This window comes from Neoarius graeffei, chromosome 7, assembly GCF_027579695.1.
Source record: "Neoarius graeffei isolate fNeoGra1 chromosome 7, fNeoGra1.pri, whole genome shotgun sequence".
Lineage (NCBI taxonomy): Eukaryota > Metazoa > Chordata > Actinopteri > Siluriformes > Ariidae > Neoarius > Neoarius graeffei.
The window spans coordinates 19,841,891-19,864,010 of NC_083575.1; the positions used below are offsets into that span (position 1 = coordinate 19,841,891).

Genomic DNA, 22,120 nt, shown 5'->3' on the forward strand with positions numbered 1-22,120 from the left:
CTCGTCGACCATTACACGCCTTGTTCTTGGAGTGATCTTTTTTGGTTGACCATTCCTGGGGAGGGTAACAATGGTCTTGAATTTCCTCCATTTGTACACAATCTGTCTGACTGTGGATTGGTGGAGTTCAAACTCTTTAGAGATGGTTTTGTAACCTTTTCCAGCCTGATGAGCATCAACAACGCTTTTTCTGATGTCCTCAGAAATCTCCTTTGGTCGTGCCATGATACACTTCCACAAACATGTGTTGTAAAGATCAGACTTTGATAGATCCTTGTTCTTGAAATAAAACAGGGTGCCCACTCACACCTGATTGTCATCCCATTGACTGAAAACATCTGACTCTAATTTCACCTTCAAATTAACTGCTAATCCTAGGGGTTCACATACTTTTGCCACTCACAGATATGTAATATTGGATAATTTTCCTCAATAAATAAATGACCAAGTATAATATTTGTGTCTCATTTGTTTAACTGGGTTCTCTTTATCTACTTTTAGGACTTTTGTGAAAATCTGATGATGTTTTAGGTCATATTTATGCAGAAATATAGAAAATTCTAAAGGGTTCACAAACTTTCAAGCACCACTGTACATGCCCCTGAAAATCTGAACTTTACTTGCAACTTATTATAACCGCGTTAGAGGGGTGATAATGTTGACCAAGGCAAAAAAAAGATGTCAAAGAAAATAAAAATCCACGGCAAACAGAAGCACAGAGTGAGACTGCTAGCGCTAGCTCTAACGAAGACACGGCTAATCTGGGCCTGATCCTCAAAGAGCTGAGAGATTTTCGGCACGATAACAAGATCCAACTGGATGATATCAAGGCGGAAATAACCAAAACGAACACGAGACTTGAGGAGGCTCAAGAGCGAATTATGAAAGCCTAAGAAAGAATACAAAACACAGAGGATATTGTGTCGGAGATGCTAAAACTTCTAGCCCAAATGGAAGCTAAGATAACCGAACAAGAGGGCCACTCAAGACGAGAAAATATCCACTTACATGGGGTTCCTGAAGGAGCTGAAAAGGACTCACCAACCATGGTTGAGTTTGTGGAAAAATTGTTTGGGGAAAACCTCGACGTAACAGACACTGCCACTCTGCAAATAGAGAGAGCCCACCGTGCACTTGGATCTCAGCCTCTGCCACACGCACAGCCAAGGTCCATCCTAGTGAAGTTCTCTAGTTTTAGAACTAAAGAAATGATACTTTGCAAAGCTTGGCAAAAGAAAGGGTTGATATGGCAAGAAAACTGAATCAATGTTGACAATGACTATCCCCCATGCATTCTTCAAAAGCGGAAAGAATATGCAGAGATCAGAAAGACGCTGAAGAATCGAGGCATCCAGTTCCAGACTACATTTCCAGCCAGGCTCAAAGTTAAATACTAGGAAGGAGTCAAGATTTACGAGACCGTGGAAGAGGCATCGCAGGATATGGTCAAGAGGGGCTTCAACGTCGAGATCGTCAGACCTCCAGAGACCATGATGGAGCAGCTACAAAAACTAGGCTGGCGGAGAAGCAGACGAGCCCGCCGAACGGAAGAGAGAACACCCTCCTCAATACAAAAGTTACAAGCCTTTAGAAGAGATCCCTCACCTGCGAACATGGACAGTGGTTTGTAATGGCAAGATTTCCCAAGAGATTTACTTTCTTTGGAATGGTGAGTTTACATATTTGACTGTTTTGCCGAGTTAGAAGAAATGTGACTTTTTGTGCCTTTAGCGACCAGGTAATTGAAATTGAATAAGAATCGGGATAACCATGGACAATTGAGCCTTTCTGTGACGTCATATCTGAGGGCCCCCTTAGACATAAATTCTAGACATTCTTAGACATAAATGATAACGGGGAAGTGTCGCCAGTTATCCTTTGGGACACACTTAAAGCAGTTATGTGGGGCAAAATCATTGCCAGCACCTCATATATGAAGAAGCTAAGAAGACAAAAGCTTCAAGGTCTTGAGAGTAAACTAAAGCACCTACAAAGGGTCCACATGGACACTTTAGATGACAGGGTGAAACAAGAAATGAAAGAGATAAGGCGTGAGATAGAAGAAATAAGAACACAAGAAATTACTTTTTTTTTTAAAAATATTTTTAAAACAGCGGTATTATGAGCCTGGAGGGAAGGCAACGAAACTTCTTTCACACAAACTAAAAAAGCAGCAAGCAGATAATGCCATTCATAAGATACGGATTCCAGAGTCAGGGATAACTGAACACATGCTAGAGAAAATTCAACAGAGCTTTGAAAAATTCTACAAAACACTCTATTCTCAACCACATATTGATAACGCCTCTCATATTGACTCATTCTTGGCCTCTCTTGATTTACCCTCCATCTCTGAAGAAGAAAATAGTGTTAACATCAGAAATAACAATTGAAGAATCTCCAGACTGAAGGCAAACGAGTCACCAGGCCCAGATGGTTTCACTGCTGAGTGGTATAGAACTATGCAAGAGAAGCTGATCCCAACACTACTGGCATCCTTCAACTGGGTTCGAAAGGAAAAGAAAATTCCTCCTTCATGGAGGGAAGCAATAATTTCATTGATTCCTAAGGAAGGCAAAGATAAACTTGAGTGCGGTAGTTTTCGCCCTATTAGTATACTAAATGTAGATTATAAACTATTTACATCAATACTGGCGCACAGAATAGACAAGATTCTACCTAAATTAATTCACGCAGACCAGACTGGTTTTATTAGACACAAACACAAGACAATTTGAGAAGGACCCTACACATTATTAATCATATAAGACAACAAGGCACAGACGCAATGCTTATAAGTCAAGATGCAGAAAAGGCTTTTGACTCTGTCAGGTGGTCTTTCCTATATAAAGCCTAGGTCACAACCGGACGTACGATTTTTTGGCCGTGCGATTTTTGGCGTTCCCCAAATCGCTGCATTTTTATGTTCGTGGAGAAAGACGCACGTTGGCCGTAAGTTTGTCTTGCAACCTGAAAAAATGTAAGCGCCCGTGGAGTTTGTTTGACATGACAAAGAACCTCTGCGGCCGGTCTACGGCTTGAAAATCAGCACGTCACACGCGCGCCCTCCGTGCGTTTCTTGCACGTAGACCGGCCGTAGGAGCACGTACAGCCGGTTGTGACCTAGGCTTCAAGTATTAGAAAAATCTGATCTCCACAAGTGTAATTATTGAGACATTTCAAGCTCTATATGATAGCCCCTCTGCAAGGATTAAAGTTAACGGTACCTTATCAAAGCCCTTCATATTAGAACGCGGAACAAGACAGGCGTGTCCAGCCTCCCCCCTGCTTTTTGCTTTGTTTATTGAACCTTTGAGTCAATGGATAAGGCGGAATCATAACATTAAAGGAATAAATAAGGATTCCGATGAACATAAACTTACACTATTTGCTGATGAAGTCCTAGTATACCTCTCACAACCCACTTTAACATTTCCTAAATTGATGGATCTTTTAGAGGAACATGGTGTTATTTCAGGATACAAACTGAATGTTCAAAAGACCCAAGTGCTCACATTTAATTATGAACCACCTGGCTTTTTGGTGGAGAGGTATCACTTGAAATGGGATGCAGACTCTAAGATACCTGGGTGTGAATTTACCCAAGGATACTTCAAAACTGTTTACTTTGAATTATGGTCCCTTCACCCAAGTGCTCACATTTAATGATGAACCACCTGGCTTTTTGGTGGAGAGGTATCACTTGAAATGGGATGCAGACTCTATAAGATACCTGGGTGTGAATTTACCCAAGGATACTTCAAAACTGTTTACTTTGAATTATGGTCCCTTAAACACAAACATTAAATCAGATATACAAAGATGGAGTCTCATTCCTTTCCTGAGCTTGAATTCCAGAGTCGAGTCTGTAAGAACGACTGTATTACCGAGATTGCTATACCTTTTCCAGACTCTCCCAGTCGAAACACCGACAAAGCAGTTCATGGAATGGGACAAAAACTGACATCAAGATTTCTATGGCAAGGCAAAAAACCTAGGATCAGATATAAAACATTACAGCTACACAAGGAATGTGGAGGTACGGGTCTTCCTTGTCTGCGTGACTACTACTATGCAGCCCAATTAAGACCTCTAGTGTGCTGGTGCGCTCCATCATACTCTGCAAGATGGATGGACATTGAGCTCAGAATGAGTCAAGGGATTCCATTAGCAGCTATAATAGCAGACAATAAATTAATAAACAATATGTTAGATAATAATAATCCTTGGATCAATATAGCATTGAAGACGTGGCAGATGATAGCAAAACTCTGCAATATGGAACAGGCTCTAAGAATACTAAGATGGTGTGCATTTGATACTGATTTTTCTCCAAATAAGTTAGATGTCAGATTTAAGACTTGGATTAAAATGGGCCTCTCAAACTATTCCACTTTTGTACATAAAGGGACATTTAAGACATTTGCATCATTACAGCAGGAGCATGGCCTGCAGCGTCAGGATTTTTATAGGTGCCTTCAGGTTAGACACCACTTCAATGAAAACATAGCCAGGACGCAGGAGTTAGAAAATACAGGTATGGTAGAAGTATTTAAAAAAGCAAGCAATTCATCAATATGTACCAAGGTTGTATCTAAACTGAACTATGGGCTACGCCAAGCCAGCTCTCACAATACGTTGTATATCAAACAGAAATGGGAAAAGGAATGTGGTCTCTCACTGTCTTCAGAAGAGTGGAAAAGATTATGTATATTACAGTGGGAGACAACATGCTCAAATACATGGCGGGAATATAGTTGGAAAAATCTGTCGAGATTTTATCATCACACCTTCACAACAACGAACACTAAAACTGAACACAAATTGTTGGAGAGCTTGTGGAAACAGTGAAGCCAATCACTTTGTTTTTTGGGAATGCCCAGTTTTAACTATACTGGAGAGAAATACACTCCCATCTGGAAGCTATCTTTGGGGTAAACATTCCCCATAGGTTTGACACTTTATACTGTATTTAGGGAATATTGCTTTTGACAGATGGGTCTATGGAGATAAAAGAAAATTGCTGCTTATACTTTTGGCTGCAAGCAAAAAGACTACTTCAAGAAGGTGGTTAAAACCAGATCCTCCTACTATAGAAGAATGGTTAGATGTGACTCAAGATACACACACACACACACACACACACACACACACACACACACACACACACACACAGTGGGGCAAAAAAGTATTTAGTCAGTCACCAATTGTGCAAGTTCTCCCACTTAAAAAGATGAGAGAGGCCTGTAATTTTCATCATAGGTATACCTCAGGCGGCACGGTGGTGTAGTGGTTAGCGCTGTCGCCTCACAATAAGAAGGTCCTGGGTTCGAGCCCCATGGCCAGCGAGGGCCTTTCTGTGCGGAGTTTGCATGTTCTCCCCGTGTCCGCGTGGATTTCCTCCGGGTGCTCCGGTTTCCCCCACAGTCCAAAGACATGCAGGTTAGGTTAACTGGTGACTCTAAATTGACCGTAGGTGTGAATGTGAGTGTGAATGGTTGTCTGTGTCTATGTGTCGGCCCTGTGATGACCTGGCGACTTGTCCAGGGTGTACCCCGCCTTTCGCCCGTAGTCAGCTGGGATAGGCTCCAGCTTGCCTGTGACCCTGTAGAACAGGATAAAGCGGCTAGAGATAATAATGAAGTATACCTCAACTATGAGAGACAGAATGAGAAAAAAAAAAATCCAGAAAATCACATTGTCTGATTTTTAAAGAATTTATTTGCAAATTATGGTGGAAAATAAGTATTTGGTCAATAACAAAAGTTCATCTCAATACTTTGTTATATACCCTTTGTTGGCAATGACAGAGGTCAAACGTTTTCTATAAGTCTTCACAAGGTTTTCACACACTGTTGCTGGTATTTTGGCCCATTCCTCCATGCAGATCTCCTCTAGAGCAGTGATGTTTTGGGGCTGTCGCTGGGCAAAACGGACTTTCAACTCCCTCCAAAGATTTTCTATGGGGCTGAGATCTGGAGACTGGCTAGGCCACTCCAGGACCTTGAAATGCTTCTTACGAAGCCACTCCTTCGTTGCCCGGGCGGTGTGTTTGGGATCATTGTCATGCTGAAAGACCCAGCCACGTTTCATCTTCAATGCCCTTGCTGATGGAAGGAGGTTTTCACTCAAAATCTCATGATACATGGCCCCATTCATTCTTTCCTTTACACGGATCAGTCGACCTGGTCCCTTTGCAGAAAAACAGCCCCAAAGCATGATGTTTCCACCCCCATGCTTCACAGTAGGTATGGTGTTCTTTGGATGCAACTCAGCATTCTTTCTCCTCCAAACACGACAAGTTGAGTTTTTACCAAAAAGTTCTATTTTGGTTTCGTCTGACCATATGACCTTCTCCCAATCCTCTTCTGGATCATCCAAATGCTCTCTAGCAAACTTCAGACGGGCCTGGACATGTACTGGCTTAAGCAGGGGGACACGTCTGGCACTGCAGGATTTGAGTCCCTGGCGGCGTAGTGTGTTACTGATGGTAGCCTTTGTTACTTTGGTCCCAGCTCTCTGCAGGTCATTCACTAGGTCCCCCCGTGTGGTTCTGGGATTTTTGCTCACCGTTCTTGTGATCATTTTGACCCCACGGGGTGAGATCTTGCGTGGAGCCCCAGATCGAGGGAGATTATCAGTGGTCTTGTATGTCTTCCATTTTCTAATAATTGCTCCCACAGTTGATTTCTTCACACCAAGCTGCTTACCTATTGCAGATTCAGTCTTCCCAGCCTGGTGCAGGTCTACAATTTTGTTTCTGGTGTCCTTTGACAGCTCTTTGGTCTTGGCCATAGTGGAGTTTGGAGTGTGACTGTTTGAGGTTGTGGACAGGTGTCTTTTATACTGATAACGAGTTCAAACAGGTGCCATTAATACAGGTAACGAGTGGAGGACAGAGGAGCCTCTTAAAGAAGTTGTTACAGGTCTGTGAGAGCCAGAAATCTTGCTTTTTTGTAGGTGACCAAATACTTATTTTGGTGAAGAATTTACCAATTAATTCATTAAAAATCCTACAATGTGATTTCTTGGATTCTTTCCCCCCCATTCTGTCTCTCATAGTTGAAGTGTACCTATGATGAAAATTACAGGCCTCTCTCATCTTTTTAAGTGGGAGAATTTGCACAATTGGTGGCTGACTAAATACTTTTTGGCCCCACTGTGTGTGTGTGTGTGTATCATGGAACAATTGTCCTACTCTCTCAGAATACAGACGGAGAAATTTTTTAGGATATGGTCTAAATGGACTAGTTATGTTAAAGAGATAAAAACTGTTTTTTGCTGATTAATACTGATTAATATTGTTACTGTGTAATTTTGTATGTTTAATTTCATTTTTGTGAATTGTGAAGTGTGGAACCCCTTATGTTCTAATTGTTCCTGTTACAAGATTACTGAAACGTATAAACTCCATGGCCATAATAGAAAATTGTCGATGATATGAATCTTAAGATCTTCTTTATCAAAATACATTGTTTTATTTCCTTTTTTCCTGTATTGGTAGTGTATAACTCATGTAAAAAAGTAGTAGTAGTAGTGATGTAAGAAAAATGTCTGAAATCTTGTGGCCACAATAAACAGGGTATCTGCACATTTTTCAAGTACAAATTTAAAGACTTTTAAGACCTTTTCAAGACCTCTAAATGGAAAAATTAAGACTGTACCATGGCAAAGAAAATGATAAATACCACAACTTAAAACTGTTTTCTGCAATAGTTTTTTTTTTTTTTACTAACTTTAAGAAGAATGCACACAATTGATGAACAACAGGGTGCATCAATGGCAACTGTTAGACATGCAAACAGCTGAAGCAAAGTCGTGTGTTTTGGGCCTGCAGAACTACTGTAGCTGCAAGGAGAAGACTGGTGTTTACTGGAGAAAACACCATGAATCATTTCAAAAACGAAAACAATAAACGGCAAGTAGAACCAGCTGAACAACCTTAGCTGGCATTATTTCAATCCCCAAAGATTATCTTTGATGTGTGATTTTGTGTCTGACAGCAAAATCAGTCTGAGTGTCGTACAGTATACAGCTGGCTGAGGAAGTTCTCGAGTATCTTCTGCATTATAGCAGGTGACAGCATGAACCTGTTTATGCAGTCATACAATCATCAGAGTGTTACATTAAACACAGAAAAACAACTGTCACCTTTCATAACCATTATTATCAATATTAATCAATGTGTTGTAATAACTAAACTAATTATCAGTGCAATTGTTATATCAATGTTCATTATTCAAAAATAATCATTAATTATTATCTATAATTCATGAATAATTGTTTGTATTACTAATAATAATAACTACTTTTTTAATAATTAAAAAATGAACTTTTATAGAATTTTAATTACTGCTTAATAAGCAGTGATTATCAAAATGTAATTTAATAATTAATTAGTAATTATCATCAACTACTACTTAATTATACTAATAATTAATGAGTGATTATTAAAATGCTATAAGATTGAGTTATAAGATTAGTTAAAATTGTTAAAATAATAATAATAATTATTATTATTATTATTATTAGTAGTAGTAGTAGTAGTGATAACTATTCATGGATTATAGATAACTTGTTTTTAATAGTGAACATTGATATAACAATTGTACTGATAACATTAACAAGTATTACTAGTAGTATTATTGTTTATTATTATTAGTAGTAGTACAGTTTTTATCAGTGTTCACTATTTAAAAAAATTATCTATAATCCTTGAGTATTTTGTTTGTATTCTACCAATTACTACTTTTTAATAATAATTTGTAATAATTTTTAATAACTTAATTGTATAACATTTAATAATCCCTAGTACTTAATCACTAATTCATAAGTAGTAATGATTAATAATCAATAATAATTACTACTACTAATTATTATTAGTGGTTGTTAATATTATTCTTATATTAAAAACACTGTTGTAGACGATAGGTAATAAAAACTAAAAAACTTTTTGTACAAATTATTTATATTGTACTATATTTAGAATTATTGTATTTTCTGGAGTTCTTTCTGAGTTTTGAAATAAAGGTTGTTTATATATTTATATTAAACTTAGTACAATAAACAATGTTATGTAAAAAAAAATGATGCTAATCATCATTACAGTATTAGTATTATGTCCTATAAGTCCCATTTTCAACCTGACTCTTGTGCGCATGCGCGAACCCCCTTGCGTTTCACTCCAGAGCGCTTGACCTCTAACACACGCGCGCGTGCCTCGTGTCCGTGAAAAGCCAGTTTCCCAGTCCGCCATGTCCCCAGCGCTGCGTTACCGTCTTTAAACACATTTGTGCGATCCAGTGCTTTTTATCGCAAACGATTCTTCTCCTTATTTTGGGGGTATTTGTCATCCCCCAACCGCTTGTCATTAAACAGACATCTTCCCATAATTATCAACGCTTTCTAGCGCCCACGTAAGCTACCTGCGCATCTCTCACTCTTCACAACCACCATACCACACGTCCTCCAGTAGCCTCCTAACGTTAGCTCTTGTTCTACGGAACGCACAGAACCAATGCTGCCCCCAAAAGGTACGCTGGTCACTTTTAAAATTACGGTTAAAAAAAAAAAAATACCCCAAACCGGATGGAGACATTTCACTCGTTCGGTCCAATATTAAATTTAATACCTCCCTTTCGAAAATTCCAGTCATTCCAAACAATTTAAGACGCTTTAAGGCCTTGAAAACCAAAAGTTGTATTTAAGACTTTTTAAGACTTTTTAAGGACCTGCGGGAACCCTGAATAAAAAATAAAAGCGCTATACAAACAAACTTGACTTGACATTATTCACTCGGGAATCTCTTCAAATTTAATAACTTCCCAGCCACAGAATGGCCTGTTTTTTTTTTTATATTACAGAAATAAACAGATCACAATAATCAAATTTCAGAAGGAACTAAATTTCACCGATTTTTTTTTTAAAGATTTTTTTGGGCTTTTTCCACCTTTATTGGATAGGACAGTGTAGAGACAGGAAATGAGCAGGAGAGAGACAGGGAGGGATCGGGAAATGACCTCGGGTCGGAATCGAACCCGTGTCCCCGGATTTATGGTATGGCGCCTTATCCACCTGAGCCACGACGCCCCAATTTCACTGATTTTATGAAACTGAAAGGCCGTTTACTTTTTTAAAAAAAAGCAAAAATAAAGAATATATGTTTCAGACATATCGAGTCCTAGCACGCAGAAAGTGTCAGATTTCCAAAGACTGCTTATCTCCTGTGGTCTGGAGCTTTCTTTCTGGGATAGAGAAACACACCCAGGCTGGAAACCCAACCTGCCCTCCATTTACATGGCTTTAATATCAGATATCAGGAAGTTTTTTAAAGTCTTAAAAGAAAACAAAATCTCTGTTGATAGTACCTGCTGCATGAATGAGGAGACCCAGAGTCGCTGTGGTGCTGCCATTGTATACACTCGCACGCGAGACTAAAATGGGAGACAAACGTAGAAAGAATGCTGTTATACTTATAACATGCTTATTTTAGTCTGTTGGATTCTCAAATTATTTGGATTGAGAATAAACAAGCAAACTATATGAGGAAACCAACAAAAGTAAAATATTAATATAATACGTACTAAACTGACAATGCTATGCTTTAGTTAATGGTTTATGGTTTGTGGAGGACGGCTCTGGACACTTAGGGCCCGTTTATACGAGGACGCTGTCGGGTAAAAACGACTAAATATTTTATCGGAAGTGCCTTTCGTCTACACGGGGACAGCGTTTCCGAGGCTGAAAAACGGAAAAAATTGAAAACGCCTTCCAGAGTGGATAAGTTAAAAACAGCCCCCGTTGCATATCCGTCTAAACTACCCAATACGCGAAACTCTGCTCGGATCTGCTCACGTCGGGTACGCGTTTACGTCATACATGTGTCATATACTGTACATGCCAGCCCGGGAAGTAAGAAAGTAAGTAAAAAAGTAAGAGCATGTCTGATTACATCGATCCAACGGACCTTCAAGCTGCTCTGGCAGCTTTAATAAACGTCCAGGAGTCCTTCGAACATCTATACCGAATCTGCACATATACCGTTAATGAACAGAGGCGGGTATAGTATGCTCTTACTTTTTTACTTACTTTCTTACTTACCATAGCCAGAGTAGTCAAAGTTTTCGCGGCGCAGATGTGCAGATCAGACAAGACGGAAGACGTTGCGCATGCGTGCAGACACAGCGGAGGTCTTTCACAGCACCACCTAGCCGCCTGGCATGCACATCCAATTGAATTCCACACATTTATGCGTCACCGTATAGACGCAGATTTCCTCCTTGAAAACGGTTGTGTAGTAGGGATGGCGAAAACTAAAAAAAATCTTGACCGACCACCGAGCCTCATTAGCCAGTTAAAGTCGGTTAACCTATGAGTTTAAACAGGGATGCAAACGGCGCGCCTTTTTCACGGCTCGTGCAGACACTCCGTTGGAGTGTCTGAATAATTTCATCAGAGTAAATTCTGTATTAAAATTACTACATAAGCAAATGCCGTGACAGTCCATGAAAAAGCCGTGAAAAAGTCGGCATCTGCGCCTTTAGTTTGTGTGGAGAGATCTGATCTGCAATAACATGCATTGTTGGCTACAGACCGAAACATACTTTCAGAATGCACTGGCCAAGGCAGGACTAAACTCCATGTGCCTTCTAATAATAAAAAAAAAAAAAAAAAAAGTAATTTGTAAGCTAAAAAGTCTGTGTCTACACTTTATTGTTTCGCCGAGTGGCAGCTGTGTTCAACTGGAGCGGGACATGACTGAATGGGTGTTTCTGATTTGTCAGCTGTCTTTAACTGGGGCGGGACATGACTGAATGGGTGTTTCTGATTTGTCAGCTGTCGTCCTTACACCCATGGCACGCCCCAAGCGTTTACAACACAGAATTCCAGGTTCTCCGCTCCAAAATCGGCAGCTTCAAAACGATTGATTTTTTTTTTTTCACCGACAACCAAAAAAAATTAACCGATTGACACTGATTCAGTCAACCACCGGTCAAACAGTCATTGGTTAACATCCCTATTGTGTAGAAAAAAGCGAGAATGAAAACGGACTTTTGCATTTTTGTTTCAGACCGTCCCCGTGTAAAGTGGGCCTTAATACAAACAGTTTTGCTATGATGACTTACAACTACAATTGTCACGATAACTTCTGGACTGCAGTTGTTCTGAACAGTTTTGCACTCAAGCCTAATCAGTTGATAATTCATGATAAAACTATAATGAATTTCCTGGTTACACAGTTGTACTTTGTGACTATATGGACACTGTTATAGGAGTAAGTTATTTATAATCGTACTCTCTGTCATCACCCAAATGAGGATAGGTTTCCTTTCGAGTCTGGTTCCTCTCGAGGTTTCTTCCTCATGTTACCTGAGGAAGAGTTTCCTTTCCACCGTCACCTCAGGCTTGCTCATTAGGGATAACTTTATAAATTCAAATGTTTAAAGTCTACATTTTTCTGTAAAGCTGCTTTGCGACAATGTCCATTGTTAAAAGTGCGATACAAATAAACGGACTTGACTAGACTTTATCATCATCATCATCTTTCAGCAGTTCCTGTTAGGAGTCGCCATAATGGATCTGTTCCGCATATTTGATTTGGCATGGGTTTTTACACCGGACGTAATTCCTGATGCAACCCTCCCCAATCTATCCAGGCTTGGGACCGGCACTAAGTAAGCACTGGTTTGTGTAACCCCAGTGGGCTGGGGAGTTTACCTAATCTGCATGTCTTTGAACTGTGGGAGGAAACCTACGCAGACGCGGGGAGAACATGCAAACTTCACACAGAAAGGCCCCCGTCAGCTGTGAGGTTCAAACCTGGAACCTTCTTGCTGTGAGATGACATTATATCATTACACCATTTACTCAAATCCAGTTCAGGAAGATTTTAATACATTTGCTCTTACTAGCGTAAAAATGATCTAATGACAACTTAATGCTCTTGAATTATAGCAAGATAAACAGGAATGATTGTGTAGCAGAAGCTTTTCTGTCATGTCAGTGACTTGAAGGAAAGAACACAGTAACTCATGCTGTTTACCGTGTGCAGAGCAGTAATCAGCAATCTGATCAACTACAAACATCAACGTGAACCCCAGAACCAGTGATGCTCCAATGAAGACATGTGGACGCAATCCTTTCTCTGTGGAAGGCTTGAGAGTAGAAATTGCATCGGAGGTATTCAGTCTAGCTGTTACGACCGAGCAAAGGGAATCTGTAGGATGAAGCAGTAAAAACATGAATAAACTATTAACAGTGCATAAGTTTTGTTTACTGAGACAGTAGAAACAAAGACAGATACAGTTGTGTTCAAAATAATAGCAGTGTGTTTAAAAACGTGAGTAAAGCTCAAAATCCTTATAATAGTTTTTATTTCCATGCATTGGGAACACTGCACATTATATTCTACATCAAAACATGAAGAAAAATGTATCAATGTTTTAATTACTTGACAGAAAATGAAGAAAAATGAATTTTGGGCTGTTCAAAAAAATAGCAGTGTCTGCATTTTTCATTACAAACTCCAAATATTTACTGTATAAACTGAAAAAATCTTAAGGATTTAGCATTCCTGTGAATCACTAAACTAATATTTAGTTGTATAACCACGGTTTCTAAGAACTGCTTCACATCTGTGTTGCATGGAGTCGACCAACTTCTGGCACCTGTGAACAGGTATTCCAGCCCAGGATGATTTGACAACATTCCACAATTCCTCTGCATTTCTTGGTTTTGCCTCAGAAACAGCATTTTTGATGTCACCCCACAAGTTTTCTATCGGATTAAGGTCCGGGGATTGGGATGGCCACTCCATGACTTTAATTTTGTTGGTCTGGAACCAAGATGCTGCTCGCTTACTGGTGTGTTTGGGGTCGTTGTCTTTTTGAAACATCCATTTCAAGGGCATTTCCTCTTCAGCATAAGGCAACATGACCTCTTCAAGTATTTTGATATACCGTAAAATACCAAATAATAGCCCGGGCGATTATTTGTCTCAATCACGTAAGAGACCCGGCGCGTATTAGAGACTAGGCGGCTATTTGGAACAGGCGATTAATTCCTTCTTCACAAATACCTTCCCCAAAATCTACCTCAAAACGGGGAAAAAAATCATTCTCAGATAGGCCTACTTTTAACCAGTATAACTTACAGTTTGTTTAGAGTTAGATTACAGATAGCACGGTGCCGACTTCGGGGAATTTTGAAGACGCAGAATGCATCTTCGCATGGCACAGTCGGGGTGGATAAAGGATAAATCACACACCTTTTCCTGTTAATGACTAGTTAAGCGCATGCTTTACAAAATAATCAAGAAACCACACCATTGTCTGTGCGCAGCACTGTGATTTAATTAATCTGCAAAGTTATGGTCACTTGCTATCACCCTCACCCATGCAGCCTCCACCCTTTGCGCTTCGCGATGTCTGTCAATCTGAAATTGCATGGAGGGCGCGACGTTGAAGCAACATAATTAGGGTGCGAAGTGTCAAACCAAAGGGTTTTATGCTTATGCTGAAAAATAAGTGACCTGCAGTGGCTACATACTGTCATCTTGCATTCTCACGTTTCTCTCCAAGACGTCTCCCTATTTGGCCGATATGAGCCTATTCCCCGAGTGAGTTGGTACGGTGGCTCGACCCCGTAGAAAACTTAAAGTTCGGATGAAAGTTAGTTGAATAGGTTACTGACTTGTAGGCCTACATGTTGCCTGCCTGACGCGTGCTTCTGCCCAACTTGCACGACAGATTACTTGTTGAAAAGGCCCCTTGGATTAGATTGGCCGCGAGCAGACTGAAATGCATGTTAGAACGCTCTCACCTTTTTTGTAAAGCGTCTTCCAGATCCGAATGGGTAAGGGCAAGTGAAATGGTATAAGGTCTTTAATAAAACTCAGTGCGTGCTTTGACGCATGCATTCGGCAATTTAGGTCGTTTAACAGAAGCAGCAGTCCAACCTTGGAAACCCGCAGTCCTCAATGTCACCACACACGCTGGCTTTCGTTGGGTATACCCAAAGGGGTGGCTAAGACATCTGTCAAAAGTTACGGAGTTGCATTCCTCAAGAAATATTACGGTAGACCAAGATTATAACATTGAAATGGCATGTTTATTATCACGTAACAAAATGTTGTAAACAGTATTATAGAAATAATTTCATTCATTCATTCATTCATTCATTCATTCATATTGTTTCGGTAGAAAACTATGCAATGCAAAATCGTTTAAACACCAGAAAACCAGAAAAGTGCTGGGCCTCAAGATTCTAGATAGAACGTTCGGACGCTTTTTTTTTTTAGACCCCGACGAGTATTCGGAACCGGCCTTTATTTGTCACAACACACGCGTACACCCGGCCGTTAAAGGGAACTCGGCGGTTAATTGGAACTCGGCTATTATTTGGTATTTTACGGTATGCAAACTGATCCATGATCCCTGGTATGCGATAAATGGGCCCAACACCATAGTAAGAGAAGCATCCCCATATCATGATGCTTGCACCACCATGCTTCACTGTCTTCAGAGTGTACTGTGGCTTGAATTCACTGTCTGGGGGTCGTCTGAAAAACTGTCTGCGGCCCTTGGACCCAGAAAGAACAATCTTACTTTCATCAGTCCACAAAATGTTTTTCCATTTCTCTTTAGGCCAGTCAATGTGTTCTTTGGCAAATTGTATCCTCTTCAGCACATCTTTTTTTTAACAGTGGAACTTTGCGGGGGCTTCTTGCCGATAGATTAGCTTCACACAGGCATCTTCTAATTGTCACAGTACTTACAGGTAACTTCAGACTGTCTTTCATCACCCTGGAGCTGATCATTGGCTGAGTCTTTGCCATTCTGGCTATTCTTCGATCCATTCGAATGGTAGTCTTCCATTTTCTTCCACGTCTCTCTCGTTTTCTTGTCCATTTTAAAGCACTGGAGATCATTTTAGCCCAGCAGACTATCATTTTCTGCACTTCTTTATGCGTTTTCCCCTCTCCAATCAATGTTTTAAATCAAAGCACGCTGTTCTTCTGAACAATGTCTGGAACGACCCATGTTTCTCAGGTTTTCAGAGAGAAATGGATGTACAACATGTGCTGGCTTCATCCTTAAATTAGGGCCACCTGACTGACATCTGTTTTTTCACAGAATGAATGACCTCACTAATTGAACTCCACACTGCTATTATTTTGAACACGCCCCTTTCACTTAATTATTCAATTACACAGACTCAGGAACATGCATATCATGAATGTTGGGTCTGTTGGTTTTCTACGACTTTACTACACCTACTGGTAAATTATTTGCCATGTAGTAATATAAATTCTACCAAAAGCAGTGATTGATCTGGTTAGTCATGTTGGACTGCTATTATTTTGAACACAACTGTATATTGATACATACATTAAAACACCATAAGGTTTCTTGCATAGCAGAAAGATGCTGGAGTAGGAGATCTAAAAACTACCGCATTACAAAATAAATCTGCAAACCCTGTTGGATTCGCTCTTCTGACCTCGCTTCAGCTGTTTTTTCAGCACAGGGGATACAAGTCTATAGTGTCAGTTAGTCATATTATGTGACGCTGAGAACCAATGGAATGGCGCGATAATGTTGTTGAATGTAAATTGTATTGCTTTATTGGGCTATTCCATTGGTTCTTGTTATGGTTCTAGCCAATCAGTAATGAGGTCTAATATTACAATAAATTGCGTCAGTATTTGTAAAAACCAAAAACACGCTCTGGTGATCGCAAACAATGAAAACTCCAAAGGAAAAAAAAAAAAATTCACTAAGACAAGTTCAAGGTGGTGGCACGGTGGTGTAGTGGTTAGCACTGTCGCCTCACAGCAAGAAGGTCCTGGGTTCGAGCCCCGTGGCCGGCGAGGGCCTTTCTGTGCGGAGTTTGCATGTTGTCCGCGTGTCGCATAATTTTCGAAAAATTGTAAAAGAGGCAATGCATGTAATGTTGTATCATGCATGTAATTTGATATATTCAATTTAGTTTTATGATTTATTACTGGTGTTTATGTATATAAATGCATATGTGACCTATGTTTGATTGAGTTCCTATCTAACAAAAAATAATGTGGTGTTAGCGCTGCTATCTTTGTATCCTATCCTACACACTATGTACCCTTAATTTTATGTGATATTTTGACAAAACTCATGTGGTAGGACGCTGGTTTTCAAAGTCACAGACATAGATGCGACTTGGGGAGACTTGGGGTGGATTTCACTGAGCTGTGTGTATCGAGCTCTCTGATTGGCTGAACCTCCGAACCAACAGCCAATCAGAGCGCTCGTTTCATTTCTAAGCGAAAACAATATGGCCGCGCCCGCGTCGGTAAACAAACCAACAGAATCTAATGAAAATGTCTTGAAAAGTCCTTCAATATGATGAAATATCGAGAGAACGATGAACCCCCTCAAAGAGGGACCGCCCGTGGGGCTGGCAACTTATAAATTCATTCCACCCTTGCTGCAAACTGACCGCAACGGGCGGTGGGGCGGGGACTCATTTCCTACACTGATGTTGGTCTGATTTCCAGATCAATTTTCCTCAAATATGGCACTCAGAATGCAGGACAAAGCACCATTTTACACCTTTTTTCCCCCAAAATTTTCAGAGGAAGCATGCCTCCAAAACCCCCTAGAAGGGCACGACTGCGTCACGCAATCTGATCTACTGCCTGGCGGCACGGTGGTGTAGTGGTTAGCATGGTCGCCTCACAGCAAGAAGGTTCTGGGTTCAAACCCAGTGGCCGGTGAGGGCCTTTCTGTGTGGAGTTTGCATGTTCTCCCCGTGACTGCGTGGGTTTCCTCCGGGTGCTCCGGTTTCCCCCCACAGTCCAAAGGCATGCAGTTAGGTTGACGTGGGGAGGCCGAAGTACCCTTGAGCAAGGTACCTGACCCCTGACTGCTCCCCGGGCGTTCTGGTGTGGCTGCCCACTGCTCGGAGTGTGTGCGCGCGCGTGCGCGTGTTCACTGCTTCAGATGGGTTAAATGCAGAGGATGAATTTCACTGTGCTTGAGTGTGCACGTGACAAATAAAGGTTTCTTCTTCTTCTTTAATTTTCTGGGGGTTGGCAACTATGGCACAGTATTCTTGGGCTTCAGTCACGTGACTTTTCTGAGCGATTTCACTTCCGGTAAGACTGCTGGTGGTCAACCAAACCAAAACGGCTGCTGTAGTGCAAACACCTAGTGATAACTTATCAGAGTACGCTCGTAACCTAGAAGCCACTGCTCGCTTTAGGTATATTCAGAGAAGATTGCTGTGTGCAATGGAATCGACCCCTACAGTCTGAGAAAGAAGGATTTGTCATATGATCTCAAAAACTACCCTTCAGTCGAGTTCCCCGACATCTCAAACGATCTGGTGTTGCAGACGTCCTTCTACACCGCAGAACAGATGAAAGCGTGGAAGAGTATGGAGACTTACAACTTTTTTGTATGTGACTGGGTAAAGGACCTCAGTATCAAGCTGCCATATGAATCCTGTATTGTTTTTGCCCGTATATGTTATTTTTTTTAAGCTTTTCGTTCGCATCTTTACAACAAAGCGCTGCTTTTGTACTGAAACCTATTCAAGTTATAGTTATATAATGGACATGGACATAAAGTCCAGACTTTCAGCTTTCATTTGAGGGTATCCACATTAAAATTGGATGAAGGGTTTAGGAGTTTCAGCTCCTTAACATGTGCCACCCTGTTTTTAAAGGGACCAAAAGTAATTGGATAGTTGACTCAAAGGCTATTTCATGGGCAGGTGCAGGCAATTCCTTCGTTATGTCATTCTCAATTAAGCAGATAAAAGGCCTGGAGTTAATTTGAGGTGTGGTGCTTGCATTTGGAAGATTTTGCTGTGAAGAAAACATGCAGTCAAAGGAGCTCTCCATGCAGGTGAAACAAGCCATCCTTAAGCTGCGAAAACAGAAAAAACCCATCCAAGAAATTGCTACAATGTTAGGAGTGGCAAAATCTACAGTTTGGTACATCCTGAGAAAGAAAGAAAGCACTGGTGAACTCATCAATGCAAAAAGACCTGGACGCCCACAGAAGACAACAGTGGTGGATGATCACAGAATAATTTCCATGGTGAAGAGAAACCCCTTCACAACAGCCAACCAAGTGAACAACACTCTCCAGGAGGTAGGCGTATCAATATCCAAATCTACCATAAAGAGAAGACTGCATGAAAGTAAATACAGAGGGTTCACTGCACGGTGCAAGCCACTCATAAGCCTCAAGAATAAAAAGGCTAGATTGGACTTTGCTAAAAAACATCTAAAAAAAACAGCACAGTTCTGGAAGAACATTCTTTGGACAGATGAAACCAAGATCAACCTCGACCAGAATGATGGAAAGAAAAAGGTATGGCGAAGGCATGGTACAGCTCATGATCCAAAGCATACCACATCATCTGTAAAACACGGCGGAGGCAGTGTGATGGCTTGGGCATGCATGGCTGCCAGTGGCACTGGGTCACTAGTGTTTATTGATGATGTGACACAGAACTGAAGCAGCCAGATGAATTCTGAGGTATTCAGAGACATACTGTGTGCTCAAATCCAGCCAAACTGATTGGTCGGTGTTTCATAATACAGATGGACAATGACCCAGAACATAAAGCCAAAGCAACCAAGGAGTTTATTAAAACAAAGAAGTGGAATATTCTTGAATGGCCAAGTCAGTCACCTGATCTCAACCCAATTGAGCATGCATTTCACTTGTTAAAGACTAAACTTCAGACAGAAAGGCCCACAAACAAACAGCAACTGAAAACCGCTGCAGTAAAGGCCTGGCAGAGCATTAAAAAGGAGGAAACAGCGTCTGGTGATGTCCATGAGTTCAAGACTTCAGGCAGTCATTGCCAACAAAGGGTTTTCAACCAAGTATTAGAAATGAACATTTTATTTACAATTATTTAATTTGTCCAATTACTTTTGAGCCCCTGAAATGAAGGGATTGTGTTTAAAAAAAAAATGCTTTAGTTCCTCACATTTTTATGCAATCATTTTGTTCAACCAACTGAATTAAAGCTGAAAGTCTGAACTTCAACTGCATCTGAATTGTTTTGTTCAAAATTCATTGTGGTTATGTACAGAACCAAAATTAGAAAAATGTTGTCTCTGTCCAAATATTTATGGACCTAACTGTACCTGACCGCTCCCCGGGCGCTCTGGTGTGGCTGCCCACTGCTCTGGGTGTGTGTTCACTGCTTCAGGTGGGTTAAATTTCACTGTGCTTAAAGTGTGCATGTGACAAATAAAGGTTTCTTAAAAAAAATTACTTCTGGATCAGTGGTTAGAAGTAGACTTTACTCACCTCTGGATGACCCCTCCAGTAGCTCCACCCCTTCTGGAATAATAATCGCGAGGGCGGTGCCACATAGAAGCCCCGCCCCCAGCACGGTAATAAACTGCTGCTTCTGCTGTTAGGGTGTGGATCAGTGCGTTTTAACTACAGCATTAAGCATTTACAATACGAAATTGTTCAAGTGTTTAAGCAAAGCACAGATTATATTGATACAGATTTATAGGAGGTCTGTGTCAGTCCAAACTTCCTATGATTATTCATGAATTTTCTGCGTTTCTAGACACCTACAGAGTTTGAATACACGCTTGTTATGAAATAAAGAAGCATTAATATTGTTATTGTTAATATATTTTTAGGTTTTAAGTCTCTAGTCCAAGTTAAAACAACGTTCAGTAATGCACACTAGCACCCTGGAGAGAAAACTAAGGAGCATTAAAGTACAGACAGACACAGGAACACTGTGCGTCTGTCTGTCATACTGTTTCAGATGTATGATGAAGATGGCAGGTTTATTCTTACCTGGGAAAACTTGACTATTAATGGAATGAGTCCGAGCAGAAAACATCCCACAAACATCGCCACAGAGATTAAAATAACAGCCACCGCTCCGTCCATTGCTTTCAGCTCTTCTCTCTCTCCTCTACTTCAGTGCACTCACCTTTAATTATAGTCAAGTGTCTTACTCTTCACACACACACACACACACACACACGTTCCAAACGTGGACTAAAGGCCCTCGTGATGTCACGTAACGCAATTTCAAACTTTCCACGTCGCAGTTTTAAGCAATAGAGAAAACTACAGTCGATTTAACAGTGAAAACCCACCATCTAGTGGACAAGTGCAGGAACTACACCGATGACGCAAGATTTCTGGAGGCAAATCACGAGACTGTGATTAATGCTACTTTTTCTTCTTCATAATCCACTAGAGCAGGGGTTTTCAAAGTGTGGGAGAGTCAGCCCCCCCTCAGACAGCAAATAAACAACAGCGCCCCCCTTACAATTTTTGTTGTTGCTATACTTAATGTTCCATTCGTATTTAAAAAAAATGGTTGTTGTACACATTTTTATTTTTTTCTTTTACACATTTTAAACATCTGTGCTTTTTTAAAAACATTTTTTACACATTTTAAACATCTGTGCTTTTTTAAAACTTTTTTTTACACATTTTAAACATCTGCTTTTTTAAAAACATCTTGTTTTACACATTTGAAACATCTGTGCTTTTTTAAAACCTCTTTTTTACACGTGTAAAAAGTGTTTTAAAAAGCACAGATGTTTAAAATTAAACATCTGTGCTTTTTAAAACACTTTTTACACATTTTAAACATCTGTGCTTTTTTTTTTTTAAACATCTTGTTTTACACATTTTAAACATCTCATAGCATCGTTAGCTAGCACCTTTTGGCAGACAACACACTGTGGCAGTGGAGCATCTTCAGATCCAGTCCATGAAAATCCAAACTTTAAATAATCGTGGTCATACTTCCTTCTTTTTTTGCTTGGCCCAGACTCTGTCTCCTCACTCACTGTAGCTTTAGGTACTAAAAATCGATCCATTTTGTCTCTGGCAAAGGCTAGCTGAAGTTCGCTAAATGTCCGCAATAGTAACTTATTCTGGTTTATTTTTCCTCACGTTGCGCCCCCCCCCCCCCCCCAAGAACTCTGGCACCCCCTAGAGGAGGCATGCCCCACACTTTGAAAAGCCCTGCACTATACTATTAGTTTGCGGACACCTGACCATCGCATTGATATATGGATTTTCCCTAAACTGAAAGTTAGAAGCAGGTGGCATGGTGGTGGTGTGGTTAG

At 40.5% G+C, this 22,120-nt stretch overlaps 1 protein-coding gene across 3 annotated transcripts in view; it reads right to left on the reverse strand.

Annotated features, from left to right (window-relative positions):
- Positions 1–21,093, reverse strand: part of LOC132889156 (zinc transporter ZIP9) — a 35,483-nt gene extending 14,390 nt beyond the window's left edge. The window contains exons 1-4 of one of the 3 annotated variants that reach the window (XM_060925384.1): positions 20,826–21,092; positions 20,316–20,421; positions 13,043–13,216; positions 10,368–10,433 (exon numbers count right to left, since the gene is read on the reverse strand). In XM_060925384.1, the coding sequence (XP_060781367.1) occupies positions 10,368–10,433; positions 13,043–13,216; positions 20,316–20,421; positions 20,826–20,921 (442 nt within the window). In that variant the 5' untranslated portion in view covers positions 20,922–21,092. Of the gene's footprint in view, positions 1–10,367; positions 10,434–13,042; positions 13,217–20,315; positions 20,422–20,825 lie in introns of all 3 variants that reach the window. The other 2 variants (XM_060925385.1, XM_060925386.1) reach the window with 2 other exon arrangements.
- Between the last annotated feature and the right edge of the window lie 1,027 nt (positions 21,094–22,120).